This window comes from Megalobrama amblycephala, linkage group LG1, assembly GCF_018812025.1.
Source record: "Megalobrama amblycephala isolate DHTTF-2021 linkage group LG1, ASM1881202v1, whole genome shotgun sequence".
Taxonomy (NCBI): domain Eukaryota; kingdom Metazoa; phylum Chordata; class Actinopteri; order Cypriniformes; family Xenocyprididae; genus Megalobrama; species Megalobrama amblycephala.
This window is the reverse complement of record NC_063044.1, coordinates 6,608,199-6,624,456: the sequence shown is the minus strand read 5'-3', so window position 1 is coordinate 6,624,456 and position 16,258 is coordinate 6,608,199. Positions and strand designations below refer to the sequence as shown.

Genomic DNA, 16,258 nt, shown 5'->3' with positions numbered 1-16,258 from the left:
TATAACTTAAAACTTTAGCATTTAAAATAGAATTATATTTGAAGACAATTATATGTAATGTTTTTTACATTTATTTTTTACAGTAAAGTTCTAGCAATAAAACTTGCCAGTTTTTGTTTATGATTAGTGCTGTTTTAAAGTAATTTTTTTTGTGAAAAATGTATTTCAGAAGGTTGAAATACACTATATATTCAAGAACAAAAACAGTAATTCACATGTTACAGAGATTTTATTAATAATTGCATATTTATCTCTACAACAACACAAAATGATTTTAATATTAACAGTGGTCTATGTACACTGCAAATGAAGCAGATGGATGTAACATTCAGTGATAAACAGCACAAAGATCTTGAACAGTGGACTTGATTAATCTGAAATGTTCATTATTACTGAAGTAAAGAGTTCCTCTCTGTTTGTGAATCACTTTATTTCAGAATATCAGAAAAGGAAAGAACTGACTATGTAAAACCTTAACGTAAAATTACAGACCAAAGAAAAGATCTATCGTTCACGTTTATGCTAAGGCTGATATCAGTATCACAATGTTTCAGGTAAGACGGGTACATGTGCGTAAATCATATTCCTCTGGGATCTGGAAGGATCTTCCTCTGGGATCTGGAGGGATCTTCTCTTAGAAGTCAATGATAGATCCAGAGCTATTCATTGTCTCCATTATGTGTAGTTTCTGAGGAGGGTTCAAGATGAATTCAATGCTGCATGTGTCCAACAACAGAGGACTCGTCTCCTTCTCTTGCATGTCCATCAGGTTTTACAGTCAATCTGAATCCACAAGACCAAGTCTCTCAATTTCCAGTGGATCTTTTACCTGTAAAGACAAATGGAAGAATGAACCTATGAGATGCAAAAGGTCAATCTTTTAAATGACACGGACCCCCAAATATGATCATCCTCATGTGAGAGACCCCATCCTAAAAAATTTAAAGGCATCTGTAATTTCTTGTATAAAGACTCAATGAATACAGTGAAAGATTCATATTATAAATGTCTAAAATATTACCTGTAAAATAATTAGCTTCCATTAACTTACATTATTAAATTCAATATAGTATTGTTATACTGTATTTATTTGCTCGTTTATTTTAATATAATTTTCTCTCTCTTTCTTTCTTTCTTTGTTTACTTAAGGCAGGAACACACCAAGCCGACGCCAATGAACTAGTGGCAGACTGCAGGGTTGGCTCACATCGGCAGGGTCTGGGTCCAAATTTGGCCTGACACACCAAACCAACGCTCAACAGCTGACGGCCAAGTAGCACGTCCGTTCTGCGCCTGCGCAAGAAGAAATGCCTTTCCGTACCAGCAGGTGGCAATGGCCAATCAAAAACGGCTCAAAACTAGCCCAATGGCCAATCAAAAATGGCCCCAAACTAGCCCAATGGCCAATCAGGCACAGCTCAAAACAAGCCCAATGGCCAATCAAAAACGGCTCAAAACTAGCCCAATGGCCAATCAAAAACGGCTCAAAACTAGCCCAATGGCCAATCAAAAATGGCTCAAAACTAGCCCAATGGCCAATCAAAAATGGCCCCAAACTATCCCAATGGCCAATCAAAAACAGCTCAAAACTAGCCCAATGGCCAATCAAAAACAGCTTAAAATTAGCCCAATGGCCAATCAAAAATGGCTCAAAACTAGCCCAATGGCCAATCAAAAATGGCCCCAAACTAGCCCAATGGCCAATCAAAAACAGCTCAAAACAAGCCCAATGGCCAATCAAAAACAGCTCAAAACAAGCCCAATGGCCAATCAAAAACGCCTCAAAACAAGCCCAATGGCCAATCAAAAACAGCTCAAAACTAGACCAATGGCCAATCAAAATGGCTCAAAACAAGCCCAACGGCCAATCAAAAACAGCTCAAAACTAGACCAATGGCCAATCAAAAACAGCTCAAAACTAGCCCAATGGCCAATAAGACACAGCCTCAATCTAATCCAATGGCCAATCAGAAACGGCCTCAAACTCGCCCAATGGTTAATCAGGAATAGCTCAAAACTAGCCTAATGGCCAATCAGAAACAGCCCCAATATCGCCCAGTGGCCAATCAGACACAGCCCCAATCTAGTCCAATGGCCAATTTAAAACAGCTCAAAACTAGCCTAATGGCCAATCAGAAACAGCCTATTCCAAATATAAAAACTAAAAATATGCCACTCCCATACATAAAATATAAAATACAGTCACTGTTATGCATATTTTCAACTAACTATAAAAATACTATATAGAAGTAATCAATGTATTCAAAAAGGAGCTCAAAGGTACTTCCCCTCCCTTACAAAAATCTCCATCTAGCACAGCTTTATCATTGGTAGAAAATAAAATGAGTAAATTATTACAATACAAGCATTTCAGTTAAATGTAATTTATGCAATACGTCAAACCATTAATCAGCTGAAAAAAAAAAAAAAAAAAAAAAAAAAAAAATCAACTTGCAGCAAGAATTTAAATGTAACCTAATTCTGTGGGAAGTTTTGTCATCTAAAATGGATTCATACTTTTTTAAGTGAGTTTCAGGTGTACAAATGCTACTTTGGAGGAGTCACAGACAGCCGCAAACCAGATACTGAACCTCGATAATAACATCTTACTCAGTTTTTTCCAATCCCTAAAATCATTAAATAATTTTCAGTGAGTCGCATCTTAAAACAAATCATCATACCTGCTTTGAGGCTGTCAGGAGGAGCTAAACATTTTCTTTAATTTGAAGAAAAAGCCCTCGTCTTTCTGTTTGTGCCCTGTCCCAGTCTGATTACCGCCCCCTCCTGGACAAAGACAGGTACTAGTTTTACATGACCGCCCCAGATTCTCCTGTAGATGTGACTGAACTACCGTTACCTGCAGTGGTGCTGGTCACGCCATTGACGGTTCCCTCCACATCGGTCTCGTCCTCCGCATAGCTCATCATAAGAGCTCGCTGTCTGTCCGTCAACATCCTGGACAGAAGACAAATGGATGGATCAATCATTTTAATGTGCAACAGTGACATAAAACAAGTCCTTTTAACATATTTAAGAAGTCTTACTTGGGGACTTTGATCTTGACGTGGACGTAGTGGTCACCGTAACCATAGCCGCTGACTCGCGGTATACCTTTACCAGAGAGCCGGATCCTCTGGTCGGTCTGGATTCCAGCTGGGATCTACGAGAACATTCACTGAATGAATGACTGTTTTTACATGATTAGTATTTGAATATGGTCATGTTAACATCACCAAGATGTCCCACCGAGAGATTGACGGTCTCGTACAGTCCTTGTGCTCTGACCGTGCCGCCCAATATGGCCTGAGCCACAGAGATCATGACGTCAGAGTGGATGTCAGCGCCGTCTCTCCTGAAGATCGGACTCTTCTGGACCTGAGAACATCAACACAGTTAATTAGCATGGTGTACACAAAATGGATCTGGGATTACACATGATCACAGAATGTTCCTTCTTTATCCAGTTAATTTAATAGAAACAGAGACTTCAGTCTTCAGACTGATCTGGCAACACAATTCTTGTATAGAGACAGAAAGCCCTGGAAAGAGCACACAACTACACCCTAGTATTTGGTTTGTTTCGGAACACAACTGCACTTACATACACTCTTAAACTACAGGATTGTTGAATACGTCATCATCAAATGCTTTATCAAAAAATGTGACAATGCCGGCATTTCCCCCTAGCATTTTGAGCGCTGTTGGTCAGATTCTTAAAGGATTAGTTCACTTCAGAATTAAAATTTCCTGATAATTTACTCAAAATTATGTCCCATGTCATCCAAGATGTCCATGTCTTTTCTCTTCAGTGGAAAATAAATTTTAATGTTTTTTTTTTTTTTTTAGAAAATGAGTGATGTTTTCTCTAGATAAGGCCCTTATTTCTCATCTGGGATCATGTAGATCACTTTGAAGCTGCAGTTAAACTAATTTTGACCTTCAACTGTTTGGTGCCCATTGAAGTCCACTATATGGAGAAAAATCCTAGAATGTTTATCAAAAACCTTCATTTCTTTTCGACTGACGAAAGAAAGACATGAACATCTTGGATGACATGGGGGTGAGTAAATTATCAGGAAATTTTAATTTGAAAGTGAACTAATCCTTTAAACACCTCTGATTGGCCATTGTGTTCACGCACTCAACAGATATGACTATGATTGGCTACAATGATCAATGCTTCAAGAACATGCTTGAGGCAATGAGGCAATAGCTTTATTTCGATATATAGTAGTTTTATACGAGCGCACCTGAAACATAGCATTGAATGTCGCAAAGTGCTGCTGCAGGGAAAATACATAATACAACTGGTCGTAAACATGAGACATGCTTAAAATATAAAATATATAAAAATAACCTAACTCATAAGATTCAGATATAGCTAACACGTATAGTTTAAAGCGGCATGCCCCGTCAGATACAGTACTTGTGCTGTGTAATGCGTTTGTGATGTGGTGTTTTCCTAAGCACATAACTTACATTTCACAGGTAGCTATATTCTCCATCTGTAAATGTTAGAAAGTCATACAAATATCTTCATTTTGCTGTCAGGAGTGGATGAGCCTTCTGCTAGCGAATCTCCTCGAGCGCAATAGAATAGGAACGCCATAATTCTGACTGAAATATACAATTTGCTAAAATGTTTGTTTGTTTGTTTATTAAGTTTTTACGCCATGTTAGCATCATGGCTATTTACATGGCAAAAGAGGTCAGTATCATCCATAAAATTTACATTATATAAAGCATTTCAACTTAACATAAGACAGAAAATCTAAAATACTTTCAGGTGGTACATTTTCAAATATTCCATGCAAACATGTTTCTGAATAAAAGCGTTTTCTAGCAACATCATAAAAATTAACAGAATATTTAACAGAATGCTTTAAATTTAACAGAATATGCTTGATAGTCAAAGGAACTTTACATGAAAGACATAGAGGAGGAACTTCACCTATTAATAGCTAAAATGTTTGTTGTTGAACGATAAATGTGCCATATGTAGAATTTTAGTGCAAATAAGTGTATTTTTATGATAGCAGTAACTGTAAAGTGACTATTTGGGGTAGTCAAAATAGCCTAATATAGCTAATTAGTCTGTGCTTTTGTTTTTATTTTCATTTTTAGTCTAGTGAATTTAACTTCTGCTTTAAAAAGCATTATTTTTTATTTTTAGATTGTAATGTTACAATGTTAAAATGTAAGGTAATTTTCCCTTTTTTTGCATATATATAGCATGTCAGACTATGGTTACATTCACTGTATTTGTTTTATAGCCTTCAATATGAAAACTGTTTGTAGGACAACATTAGGCATGTTAAATTAAGATTTAAAAAAAAAATAAATAAATAAATACCTATTGTTTTTTTTCTAAATCCAAATAGAACAATGTAGAAAATACAGAGATATATACTGTATATCGCCATTTAGCCAAAAAATACAGAGATATGATTTTTTGGCCATATCGCCCAGCCCTACCTCTATCAGCTGATCCCTAATATATCCGCTGATAGACGTCTGCTTTCATGTGTATCTGTAAGCACTCAGTGATGAGTGTCAAACATGTCTATTTACAGCAAGTTCTTGAAGCATTGATCATTGTAGCCAGTCAGAGACATATCTGTTGAGTGCATGAACACAATGGCCAATCAGAGGTGTTTATTTATTTATTTATGATTTAATGCCATATCAGCAGCAATGGCTATATTCATGGCAATCAGCAATATCAGTTCAATACATTATTTATAATACTTTAACAAGTATGTCTTAAAAACAATCACTATACAAAATCAGGCATATACACCAATAACAACAACATTAATAACAACAATTACATAGAATCTTTCAACTGAATATTCGACAGAAATTCTAAAATTACTCCAGGAGAAACCTTTTTGAAAATGTCCATTAATGTATTCTCTGTATAAAACTGTTGTATCAGAGGTGTTTAAGAATCTGCCCAACAGCGCTCAAAATGCTAGAGGGAAATGCTGGTGTCGTCACATTTTTAAGACAGTACTTTTCACAACCCTAATTGTCATTTTTATAATTAGCATCAGTCCGATTATGAGAAGAAAATAAAATCACTGCTTATTTATTTCCAAATGCAATAGTAAACTCTTTTTTTCTATCTCAGAAGAATTAAATACTTTTCTACTGCAAATTATAAATGTTTGGAAAGATTATACTGATGCAACATAAAATAGTAAACTTTTTTACAACAAACTAAAATAATGATCGAAATGTAAAAAAAAAAAAAAAAAATATTAGTTTAATAAGTATAAACAATTAAATATAATCAATAATATATTTAAATATATTTAGAAAATATGGTTTTATTAAATGCTATTTGCATTAGCAAAACAATTTATAATATAAAATAAAAAAGTTATATTGAAAAATGATCATTATTTTGTAAACGTCTTAGTATTTGGTTTGATACCTTTTGCTTCAATGACAGCAGCATTTACACTAAGGTTTAAGTTCATGTTTATGCCCTTCACTCACTAACTTCCCTCCGTCTCGTTCACTCAGGTGTACGTCATTGCTTACGTTGCATGAATCCTCACTTCTCGCGGAACCCTTGCAATGGGTTTAAATAGATTCTTTAAATAGATTTAAATTGGTTCTGCTTCCTGCTTCGCTACTGTTCGGACGTTCTTGCTTACAGCTCCGCGCTTTGCTCTATTGCTTTTATATTTTATCTCCTAATTTTAACTACAGCAAATCATCACAGTGCTCAAACGACAAATCTTGGCACCAACAATCTTTTTAACTGGAAGAATTGCTACAAAAAAGGGGATTTTTTTTTTCTTTCATTTTAAAGCCTACATCAAAAGAAGCAAACCCCACAAAACTTAAACTGACCATGTGACTACTCAACACATGCTTATAGACTTCCTAAAACCTTGAACACAGTGATATACTCACTCTGAACGTAATGAAGATCTCTTTCTTCCCCACAGGCATTCGGACCGTCTGTCCATCTTCAATTCCTGAAAAACACAATAAACAAAAACTCAAAGTCAATAACTTTGTCGACAACCTGTCTCACTTCACCAAAGATGACTGGCTAACTCACCAGCAGGAACGGGCACCGTGACGGTTTTCCTCTGTTTGGTCTGTCCCGTTCCTCGACACGCCGTACAGGGCGATGTGACGACCGAGCCTCTCCCGCCACAGCGCCGACAGGTGGAGCGCATCACGAAAGGCCCCGTGTTCACCGTCTCCTACAAGGACAAACGACACATGTTGAGCTATTGGGTGCATCTAAATGACTTTACGGGCCAGAGGGTGTCACTTACCATGCCAGTCCCATTGCAGTTCCCGCAGTGCTGGACTTTAGATCCGGGCTCATGGCCTCGGCCGTCACAGCGCTGACACGTGCCCTCGATGTTGACGGTGATCTCCTTATTCACTCCTTTGGCAGCCTGAGCGAACGTGAGCTCCATGACATACTGTTAACCAACAACATAGTGTTTATGGGTTGTCTAGGGGGAATCCAGCCATAAAAATGGGATTTATAGAGGGGAATGTCACAGAATTTCACAGTTGACCACCACTCAAATCTGATTGGCTGCCATCACACTCATTTAAAATACATTAGATATCTACAGAAGAGAGCACATCAGACCTCTTGTGGCTGATCGAAGATGGCATTGAAATCCCCGAAGCCTCGCGCTCCAGAAAACTCGCCAAAGATCTTGCGGAAAAGCTCCTCGGGGTCGATGCTGGCCCCTCCGCCCCAGTACTGCTGATGTCCCGCGCCGGCCTGACCCGCATCAAACCCGGCAGAACCATACGTGTCATACTGTTTCCTCTTCCCCTCGTCACTGAGCACCTGAGGACAAAGAATCAGCCAAACGGAAACTCATTATTCCTTCTGGACTCGTATATATTAGAACAAGCTTTCACAGAGAAAGGCTTCAAACCTCGTAGGCTTCAGCCAGCTGTGCAAACTTCTCCTTAGCTTGAGGGTCTTCTTTGTTAGTGTCTGGATGATATTTCTTTGCCATCTGAATAGGGAAAGAAAGAATCATGGTCAAAAGCCAGAAAATTACAACGGGGCTAGTTGTCACACACATTATGTTGTCTAAATTTACCACAAAAAGCTATTTAACATGTCAATTGTTACTACTCAGGAAAAGAGATAACCAATAGTGTGCCAATATACAAAGCCGCTGAAAGGTTGTGAACCCCTTGCAGAATCCGTGAAAATGTGAAATCATACAAAATGCATGTTATTTTTTAGTACTGTCCTGAGTAAGGTATTTTACATAAAATATGTTTGATTATAATTCACAAACCTGTTATATGTAAAATATCTTACTCAGGACAGTGCTAAATAAAAAATAACATGCATTTTGTATAATCTCTCTTATTTTGTTAAAATTTTTCATTTTCACAGATTCTGCAAGGGGTTCACACACTTAAGCGGCACTGTAGTATTAAATAAAAAAGTGAAAATTTACTCATCCTCAAGCCATCCTAGGTGTATATGACTTTCTTCTTTCAGACGAACACAATCAGAGTTATATTAAAAAATATCCCGGCTCTTCCAAGCTTTATAATTGGAGCGAATGGTAACCGAGATTTTGAAGCCCAAAACAGTGCATTCATCCATCATAAATATAATCCATATGGCTCCAGGGGGTCAATAAAGCCCTTCTGAAGCAAAGCAATGAGTTTTTGTAAGAAAAATATCCACATTTATACCTTTATAGACTATAATCACTAGCTTCCAGTAATGTCCGTCTGCTCATTCACGAGAGAGTCGAGTTCTGGCATATGATAGGATGTATGAGTATCATAAGCTCTCACGGTTCAAACAAATAGGGCTGTGCAACAAACTCAAGCTCCTCTTCTCTTATATTGAAATCCTCTGACATTTCTCTTTAAAATGTATCATTTAGACTTCTTATTTGTGACCGGTGTTTTGTTTTGCTCTCTCCTCTGCGCTTCCATGTTCGTCATTGCGTCATGCATCGGGTCAGAGGTCACTCTTCCGCCCGAATCAACTCGTGTACAGAAGCCAGTGATTCTAGTTTATAAAGTTTTAAATATGGATATTTTTCTTAAAAAATGCATTGCTTCACTTCAGGAGGCCTTTATTAACCCCCTGGAGCCGTATGGATTATTTTTATGATGGGTTTGTGCATTTTAATGGGCTTCAAAGCACGCCCCCATTCACTACCATTATAAAGCTCGGAAGAGCCAGAAAATTTTTTCTATTGTATGTGGCTGAATGAAAAAGTGTCATATACATCTACATTGGCTGGAGGGTGAGTAAATCATTGGATAATTTTCATTTTTGGGTGAACTATCCCTTTAATAGCTGTGACAACTAGCCCCGGTCTATATATAAGGCAAACTCGCACTAGTCAGGTGTCTTACCTGATAATAAGCTTTCTTGATCTCCTTCTGCGTTGCCGTCCGTGGAACTCCTAAGATCTGGTAGAAGTCCTGTTTTCTTGCAGGAGAGCTGGTGTGAAATGACATCTTGCACATGAGATGAGAAGAAGCGCCCACAGCTGTGACACACAATAATATGATTACAGTTATGAAGAGCATATTTACTATGGGTTTATTATTACAGTAACATGTACTGTAGCAACTACAGCATTTTTACAATACCACAGATCACTCCAACAAACCCTTTTAGAATGTTTAGAAATATAACTGTTGAACCGTGTCATAATTTAACTAATTTATTAGAAATATATGGGTTATTTTCAAAGGATTAAAATACCATTGTTATTATTATTATGCTAATAATACTTTACTAATTATCAAGGAAATTCCACAAAACATAAGCAAAGTATAATTTCACTGTCTACATGACCCAAACCATTACAAATATTTACCATGGTGACCACAGGTTTTACATAAATAAATAGTGTGGTGTCAGTGGGAACAATAAATATTTTCAGATGATAAAATCATGGTACAATCATGGTAAATGGTGTATGTAAAAAAACAATACAACAACAAAAACATAGTATTATTATCATGGGACTTCCTGATAAGTGAATCAATTGTCATGTATCTAAACACGGTGAGGAGAAGAAATTCAAGGTTTGACCAGAGGTTATGATGATTGTGATAATTTAGGTGTTAGTTATTATAATGAATAAAGCCAAAACTGTTTACTATGGTAAACTTCAGGTCAGGTCTTTTCTAGGAGCCAAAAGGAAACAAACAGATGGTAAAAATGAGCAAAACACCCCATCACAACATGATTCCCATCACACTATGTGTTATTTTTAAAATGCCTTCATTATTTTCTTTGTAATAATAACGCATGCAGACTCATTAAGTGTCTTTATAGGGCAGCTGACAGTCACTGCTGAACTGCAACAAGGTCAGAGAAGTTTCTGGAGACTGGGCCAAACCGGGTCTGTGATTCTCATCAGATCCAAACTCTTATTTGCACTCATGATCGATGAGGCAGTTGTTGATCAAAGTGATTACATGTATTGATCAGAGTTCCAGTTTGCTTTCTGACCTACTAAACATATATATGGTTACAGCACAATGTCATGTAAAATATGAACCTGAATCTATATAAATCAGACCAGAGCTCATTTATTTTTACGCAGAGTTAGTAGTTTGTATGTAGTTGGATGCTCAGGCCTTTCTATCTCACCTGTCATGCCTCTCAATGTCACCGCACTCCCGGCTCCTCCGCCGAGCCCGCCGCGCGCTGTCCAGATCTGCCGGCCCGACAGCGTTGAGAAGCTCCTGTAGGCTCCATCCGCGCTGGAGATGAAGGCTGAGCAGGCCCGTCTGTGGCTAGAGGACACGGCCACTGTGATCCAGCGTGCAGAGCTGCGAGCTGCGGTACACGCCATCTTTGACACTCACTAACACGAGAGCGACTGCGCATGTGCGAGCGGCACACGCATGCGCATTACTGTTAAGAGGGAGATTCTTGGTTAGTTTGACCATTCCTTAGTACTGCAGCTGTGAACTGAAATAGAGTGGACGGGCTGGTGAAGTTGCTGTTTATACAATTTATAATACATTGCACTTAAAGGGTTAGTTCACCCAAAAATGAAAATTCTGGCATTAATTATTCACCCTCGTGTCGTTCCAAACACGTAAGACCTTTGTTAATCTTTGGAACACAAATTAAGATATTTTTGATGAAATCCAAAAGGTATTACAGAAATATAATCAATGCTTTCAAGGTCCAGAAAGGTACTAAAGACATCATTAAAAAAGTACATGTGACTGCAGTGGTTCAACCTTAAAGTGTTAGTTCACACAAAAATGAAAATTGTGTCATTTATTACAAACCCTCATGCCGTTCCACACCCGTAAAACCATTTCCTCTCTCAAGATCCATAAAGGTACTAAAAACATATTTAAATCAGGTCATGTGAGTACAGTGGTTCAATATTAGTATTATAAAGTGCTGAGAATATTTTTGGTGCGTCAAAAAAAATAAAATAACGACTTATATAGAGATGGCTGATTTCAAAACACTGCTTCAGGAAGCTTCGGAGCATTATGAATCAGCGTGTCGAATCAGCAGTTCGGAACACCAAAGTCACGTGATTTCAGCAGTTTGGCGGTTTGACACGCGATCCGAATCATGATTCGAAACAAAAGATTCATAACGCTCCGAATCTTCCTGAAGCAGTGTTTTGAAATCGGCCATCGCTATATAAGTCGTCAATTTTTTTTTGGCGCACCAAAATATTCTCGTTGCTATATAATATTAATATTAGTACCTTTATGGATCTTGAGAGAGGAAATGTCATTGCTCCCTATGCAGGCCTCACGGAGCCATCGGATTTCAACAAAAATATCTTAATTTGTGTTCCGAAGATTAATGAAGGTCTTACGGGTGTGAGGGTGAGTAATAAATGACACAATTTTCATTTTTGGGTGAACTAACCCATAGTTTAATGTATTGAATATTTTTTGTATGCAAAAACAAAACAAAAATAACGACTTTATTCAACAATATCTTCTCTTCTGTCTTATTCTCCTATGCTGTTTATGTTCAGCACTTCCAGAATTTTCATTTTTAGGTGAACTAGCCCTTTAAGAGGAATTTATTTTAATGTATCTCATCATTAAACAAAACTCATTATATACTGAAATACGATACACAATGCAAAGCCAAAATACTTAAAAATGCGTTAAACAAGCATATTCAAGCATATCTATCTATCTATCTATCTATCTATCTATCTATCTATCTATCTATCTATCTATCTATCTATCTATCTATCTATCTATCTATCTATCTAGTCACCGACTGCGTTTTTATTTCGCAGACATGACATAATACTGCGTGATTTACTGAACCGCCCACAGTACGAGTTTATGATTTGTAAATCAGCGTTTGAGCGCAGCGAGACGCGTATCGCGCGCGCCAGCTCTGCGTCACAGAAACGCACTCATTCAAACGCACGGGATCACAACACCGAGACACCCGGAAGGTTCAAACGCGCGACCAGCAGTCCAGAATGAATCGCTTTAAAACGTCCAAATACAAGAACACCACTCCCAAAATCCCCAAGAAAGATGTGAGTACAGCCTCGTTGCACTTCAGACCCAGCTGGAAGGCGTGTGGGGTTATTGTGCGTCTTGTGATTTGGGCTCCGAGCAGAAGGAGTGGTGCAGATGCACTGATGATGTCTTAACTTCCTCTGTCCTCAACTGAAGCTTCATGTACTTTAAAATGCATGATCTTAAGACATTGCATGCATATGAATGTGTGTTATATGAGTAGTGATGACGCTGTGATTTCATGCTGAGTGTGTTATGAAGATGCATTGAATACAGTTGTGTTAACTTGATGATCTTGCTGGAAGTGTATTTTACATTGCCATAATTGCATAATGCATTCAAAGATGCGCACATGACACTAAAATAGATCATTAAGAAATGTAGGAGAATAACAAGTGCAAAAAGTTAACGATATAAAAGGTTGTTCATTGTTGTTGACCAGATTTACTGAAGCCCTCAAGATGAAATTATTGAATCAATTAATAATTACTTTAATCAAAAGTTTAATATTTGGATTGATTTTGAGGTAATTAAATTAATTAATGATTAAATATGTCCTACAACAACAATTAAATGTTTTTTTTTTCAATACTCTATGAGAACACTACACTTTTTTCCCAAAAATTAACTGCGAAAAAATTGTATTTCCATTTTTGTAATTTTTAATAATAAAATGCTTAATGACATACAATGAACAGATTATATACTTCAAACCTTGAATTCCATGAGTATTTTTTTCACAATAATGGAATGTTTTTTTAATGTAATATTGCAAAACAAATTGGTGCATTTCAATTATTGATTTATTGAATTATTGATTTATTGTTTCAAAATAAGGGTGTACTAATAACGATGAACTAAGATTAATTTTTCGCGTACAGACCGCAACCTTGTCAAAACGACCCCATTCACATGGAGCCGTGAAAATGACTGAAAACTAAGGCTGGGACAATACATTGTTTCTCAATTTGCAATACAAAGAATCTGGAATGATTCTGATATTTTCCGATGTATCGCGATTCTCTCTCGAATCGGTTCTGAGATTAGTTGGTCATCGTCTGCTTTTTTCGTCCAATTCGACATGCTGAATCGGTGTCGGAGCTCGTCGGGCCATCTGATCATTCTGATTGGCTGTTCAGATACTGCCACCTGCTGGTTTGGAAAGGCATTTCATCTTACGCAGGCGCAGAACGGACGTGCTACTTGGCCGTTGACTGTCGAGCGTCGGTTTGGTGTGTCAGGGCAACTTTGGACCCAGACGCTGCTGACGTGAGCCAACCCCACAGTCTGCTTTCGTCGCCACTAGTTCATTGGCATCGACTTGGTGTGTTCCGGGCTTTACACGCAACACTTAAACCTAAAATAATCATTCATAAAGTTTGAAAAGGTTGAAGTGAATTTCAAGGGTGTTCGCAGTGGGCTGTTTACATTAATCTCACATCATAAAAGCATAAACGCACAAGCGCTCTCCAGCACTCTTCTTCATGAGCATTTGAGTGTGCAGTTTAAAACCAGCCTAGAGCGCCATCTGCTGTTAAAACTAAGCTCAGAATCGATTCGAGAAAGAAAATATTAGAGGTAATCCAGAATCATTGTATGTATCGAGAATCAATGTATTGTCCCAGATCTACTAAAAATGCTGTATTATTCATGCCAGGCCAGTAGATGGCAATGTCATTTGTAAAGAAACTACACACCTATAGAATGAACACGTAATACACACGCGCATGATGTCACAAATTCGCGTTTTTGTAGTTTGCATGGAGACGACCAAAAACGCTGTTGTCATGTAAATGAACGACCAAAACGCATACAAAGTTTTCAGTTGAAAACGGTGTCGTGTGATAATTCGTAATTTATTTATTTAATTCTGAGTCCTTTGCCACATTGGTTTATCTTGGCACTTTTTCACCTGCGCACATAGTTTTTTTGTTGAAACAACCAAAATTTTGCATATCCAAATCAGATTGAGTGCTCTGCGGTGATGCAGTAGACAGATTTTTCTTCATACTAGACAAATAAGAGCTCCTGTTTCTTGTCGTCATATGTGGTGTGGTGGTGTTGTTAAATAACAGCCCTGAGGTTCACAGACCGTCAGTGTGGATTCTTCGCATACCAGAGCTTTATATGATCTCCGACACACATGTTTGTGTGTTTATGTGTACATGCGGCACATGTAGAAGAAGTGATGCTTGAATGTCATTGCATTGTGTTTGAACTTCTGTTTTTGCTGTAGTTCTGTATAATTTTATGGCATTTCTGTTGAAGAGTAATTAGCTGGTCAAGTGGATTTACTTGTTGTGGAGTTAATGAAAGTTATTATGAGCATTACAATGTTTGAAGCAGATTTCATAAAAAATGTCAGTAGGCCTTAAAGTTCATTTATAAATCTGTAAGATCTTACCTTCATGCTGTGAAAACACAAACCAGAAGACAGAACTCAATGAGCGCAGTGCTGAAAAGGGGCGGAGCTACATTCAGTCTATAAAGTCAAGTGTCATTTATTTTGTCACTGTTGTGATATCACATCTGCTGATACTTATCAGTCATATAGCACTGTGATTTTCATCTGGTTTTGCTTCATGACCCAGTTTTGACACTGCAGTGTCTCTAAGCTGTTTATCTGCATTAAGAAATACAATATTCTCGAGATCAAACATTTAAATTTTTATATTAACATATTAGGCGGAAAAAGGCATTTCGATCTCATTGAGGCATTGAACATGGGAGTGTGTTTTTCCAATGTTTGGGTCAACGTGTGTATGGCAGATATTATTTCATTTCATTGTTGTCATTGGTGTTCACCTCTACCTGATGTCTTATTTCTGGAAGAAACACAATGTGTAAGTCACATGAGGTCACACTGTTAAAGACTGACAGATGAGTTTGTGTTGTGAGGACATTTAGCTGAGCGTCCGGATGTAAAGCGCTGACTAATGCTGCTGTAAGTGTAAGATGAGATCAGATCTTTTTTTGAAAGAAATTAATACTTTTATTCAGCAAGGACACATTAAATTGAGCAAAAGTGACATTACGGACATTTATAGTGTTACAAAAGATTTGCATTTTAAATAAGTGCTGTTCTTTTGAACTTTTTAATAGGCTATATTCAATAATTTAATAAAAATGCATTACCTAAATAAATAAATAAAATAAACGACATTTTAAAATGTATTAAAATTGAAAACTTCCTCCTTCAACATGAATCTGTGTGATTTGTTGTTCCACCAGTTTTATCGTCCAGCATGCAGGTGATAATTGTCAATGTGATGTGGTCAGAACTGGAGGGTTTGTTTCTGGATGTCAGGTTTAGAGTTTCATTTGCACATTCTCTGTGCGTTTTAAGAAGCTAGAAGGCCTTATTTTCATATTTTATTTATATCTTGTGTTGTAATGCACTGGTTTGTCACCTCACCGTCGTGTAGGAGTGTTTGTTTCTCTGTGATCCCTGGAGATGCAGCACGTGTGTCTCATGCATTGAGGCAGTTTCACGCCGTTGTCCTCCTGAGTGTCTTCTCTCTGGTCAGATTCGTGCTGCTCGAACACGTTCACTCTCTGCATGTTGTTTCTTGTTGACATTCTGGAAGGATTTGAAACCATACAGCTGCTCTTTGCAGGAGCTCTTCTGCATTTCCTCAAGTGAATCTGCTGCTTCACGTGTGTGTGTTTGTGTGCCGTTGGCTGGATATAGTGCTGCGTTTCTATCCGTTACCTCTTTCCTGTTTGTGATGATGTCAGT

General features: G+C 37.6%; 2 protein-coding genes across 5 annotated transcripts in view; one reads left to right on the top strand and one right to left on the bottom strand.

Moving 5' to 3' along the window:
• Positions 1 to 210: 210 nt before the first annotated feature.
• On the bottom strand, positions 211 to 10,909 carry dnaja3a (DnaJ heat shock protein family (Hsp40) member A3a). Of its 2 annotated transcripts, XM_048181302.1 has the most exons (12): positions 10,643 to 10,909; positions 9,391 to 9,527; positions 7,929 to 8,012; positions 7,631 to 7,837; positions 7,302 to 7,454; positions 7,079 to 7,226; positions 6,928 to 6,992; positions 3,247 to 3,375; positions 3,045 to 3,160; positions 2,858 to 2,955; positions 2,682 to 2,784; positions 211 to 829 (listed from the first exon to the last, which is right to left on the bottom strand). In XM_048181302.1, the coding sequence occupies exons 1-11, from the start codon at positions 10,845 to 10,847 to the stop codon at positions 2,696 to 2,698; spliced, it is 1,431 nt and encodes a 476-aa protein (XP_048037259.1). In that variant the 5' UTR covers positions 10,848 to 10,909; the 3' UTR covers positions 211 to 829; positions 2,682 to 2,695. The 2 variants fall into 2 exon arrangements, with proteins under 2 accessions (XP_048037259.1, XP_048037266.1); XM_048181309.1 differs by lacking the exon at positions 2,682 to 2,784 and having other exon boundaries at positions 10,643 to 10,907.
• Positions 10,910 to 12,379: 1,470 nt separating this feature from the next.
• coro7 (coronin 7) overlaps positions 12,380 to 16,258 on the top strand; it is a 187,274-nt gene continuing 183,395 nt past the window's right edge. For all 3 annotated transcript variants that reach the window (XM_048181256.1, XM_048181243.1, XM_048181240.1), the window contains exon 1: positions 12,380 to 12,536. In XM_048181256.1, coding sequence (XP_048037213.1) covers positions 12,477 to 12,536 — 60 coding nt within the window. In that variant the 5' untranslated portion in view covers positions 12,380 to 12,476. The remainder of the gene's footprint in view (positions 12,537 to 16,258) is intronic.

Bases quoted from the DNA above. Each gene is read 5' to 3' on its own strand.
- dnaja3a (XM_048181302.1), bottom strand. From the start codon at position 10,847: ATGGCGTGTACCGCAGCTCGCAGCTCTGCACGCTGGATCACAGTGGCC. The intron at 6,993-7,078 runs GTGAGTTAGCCA...TGTGTTTTTCAG, and splicing joins CACGGTGCCCGTTCCTGCTG to GAATTGAAGATGGACAGACG. The intron at 3,161-3,246 runs GTGGGACATCTT...ATGTTCTCGTAG, and splicing joins ACGAGACCGTCAATCTCTCG to ATCCCAGCTGGAATCCAGAC.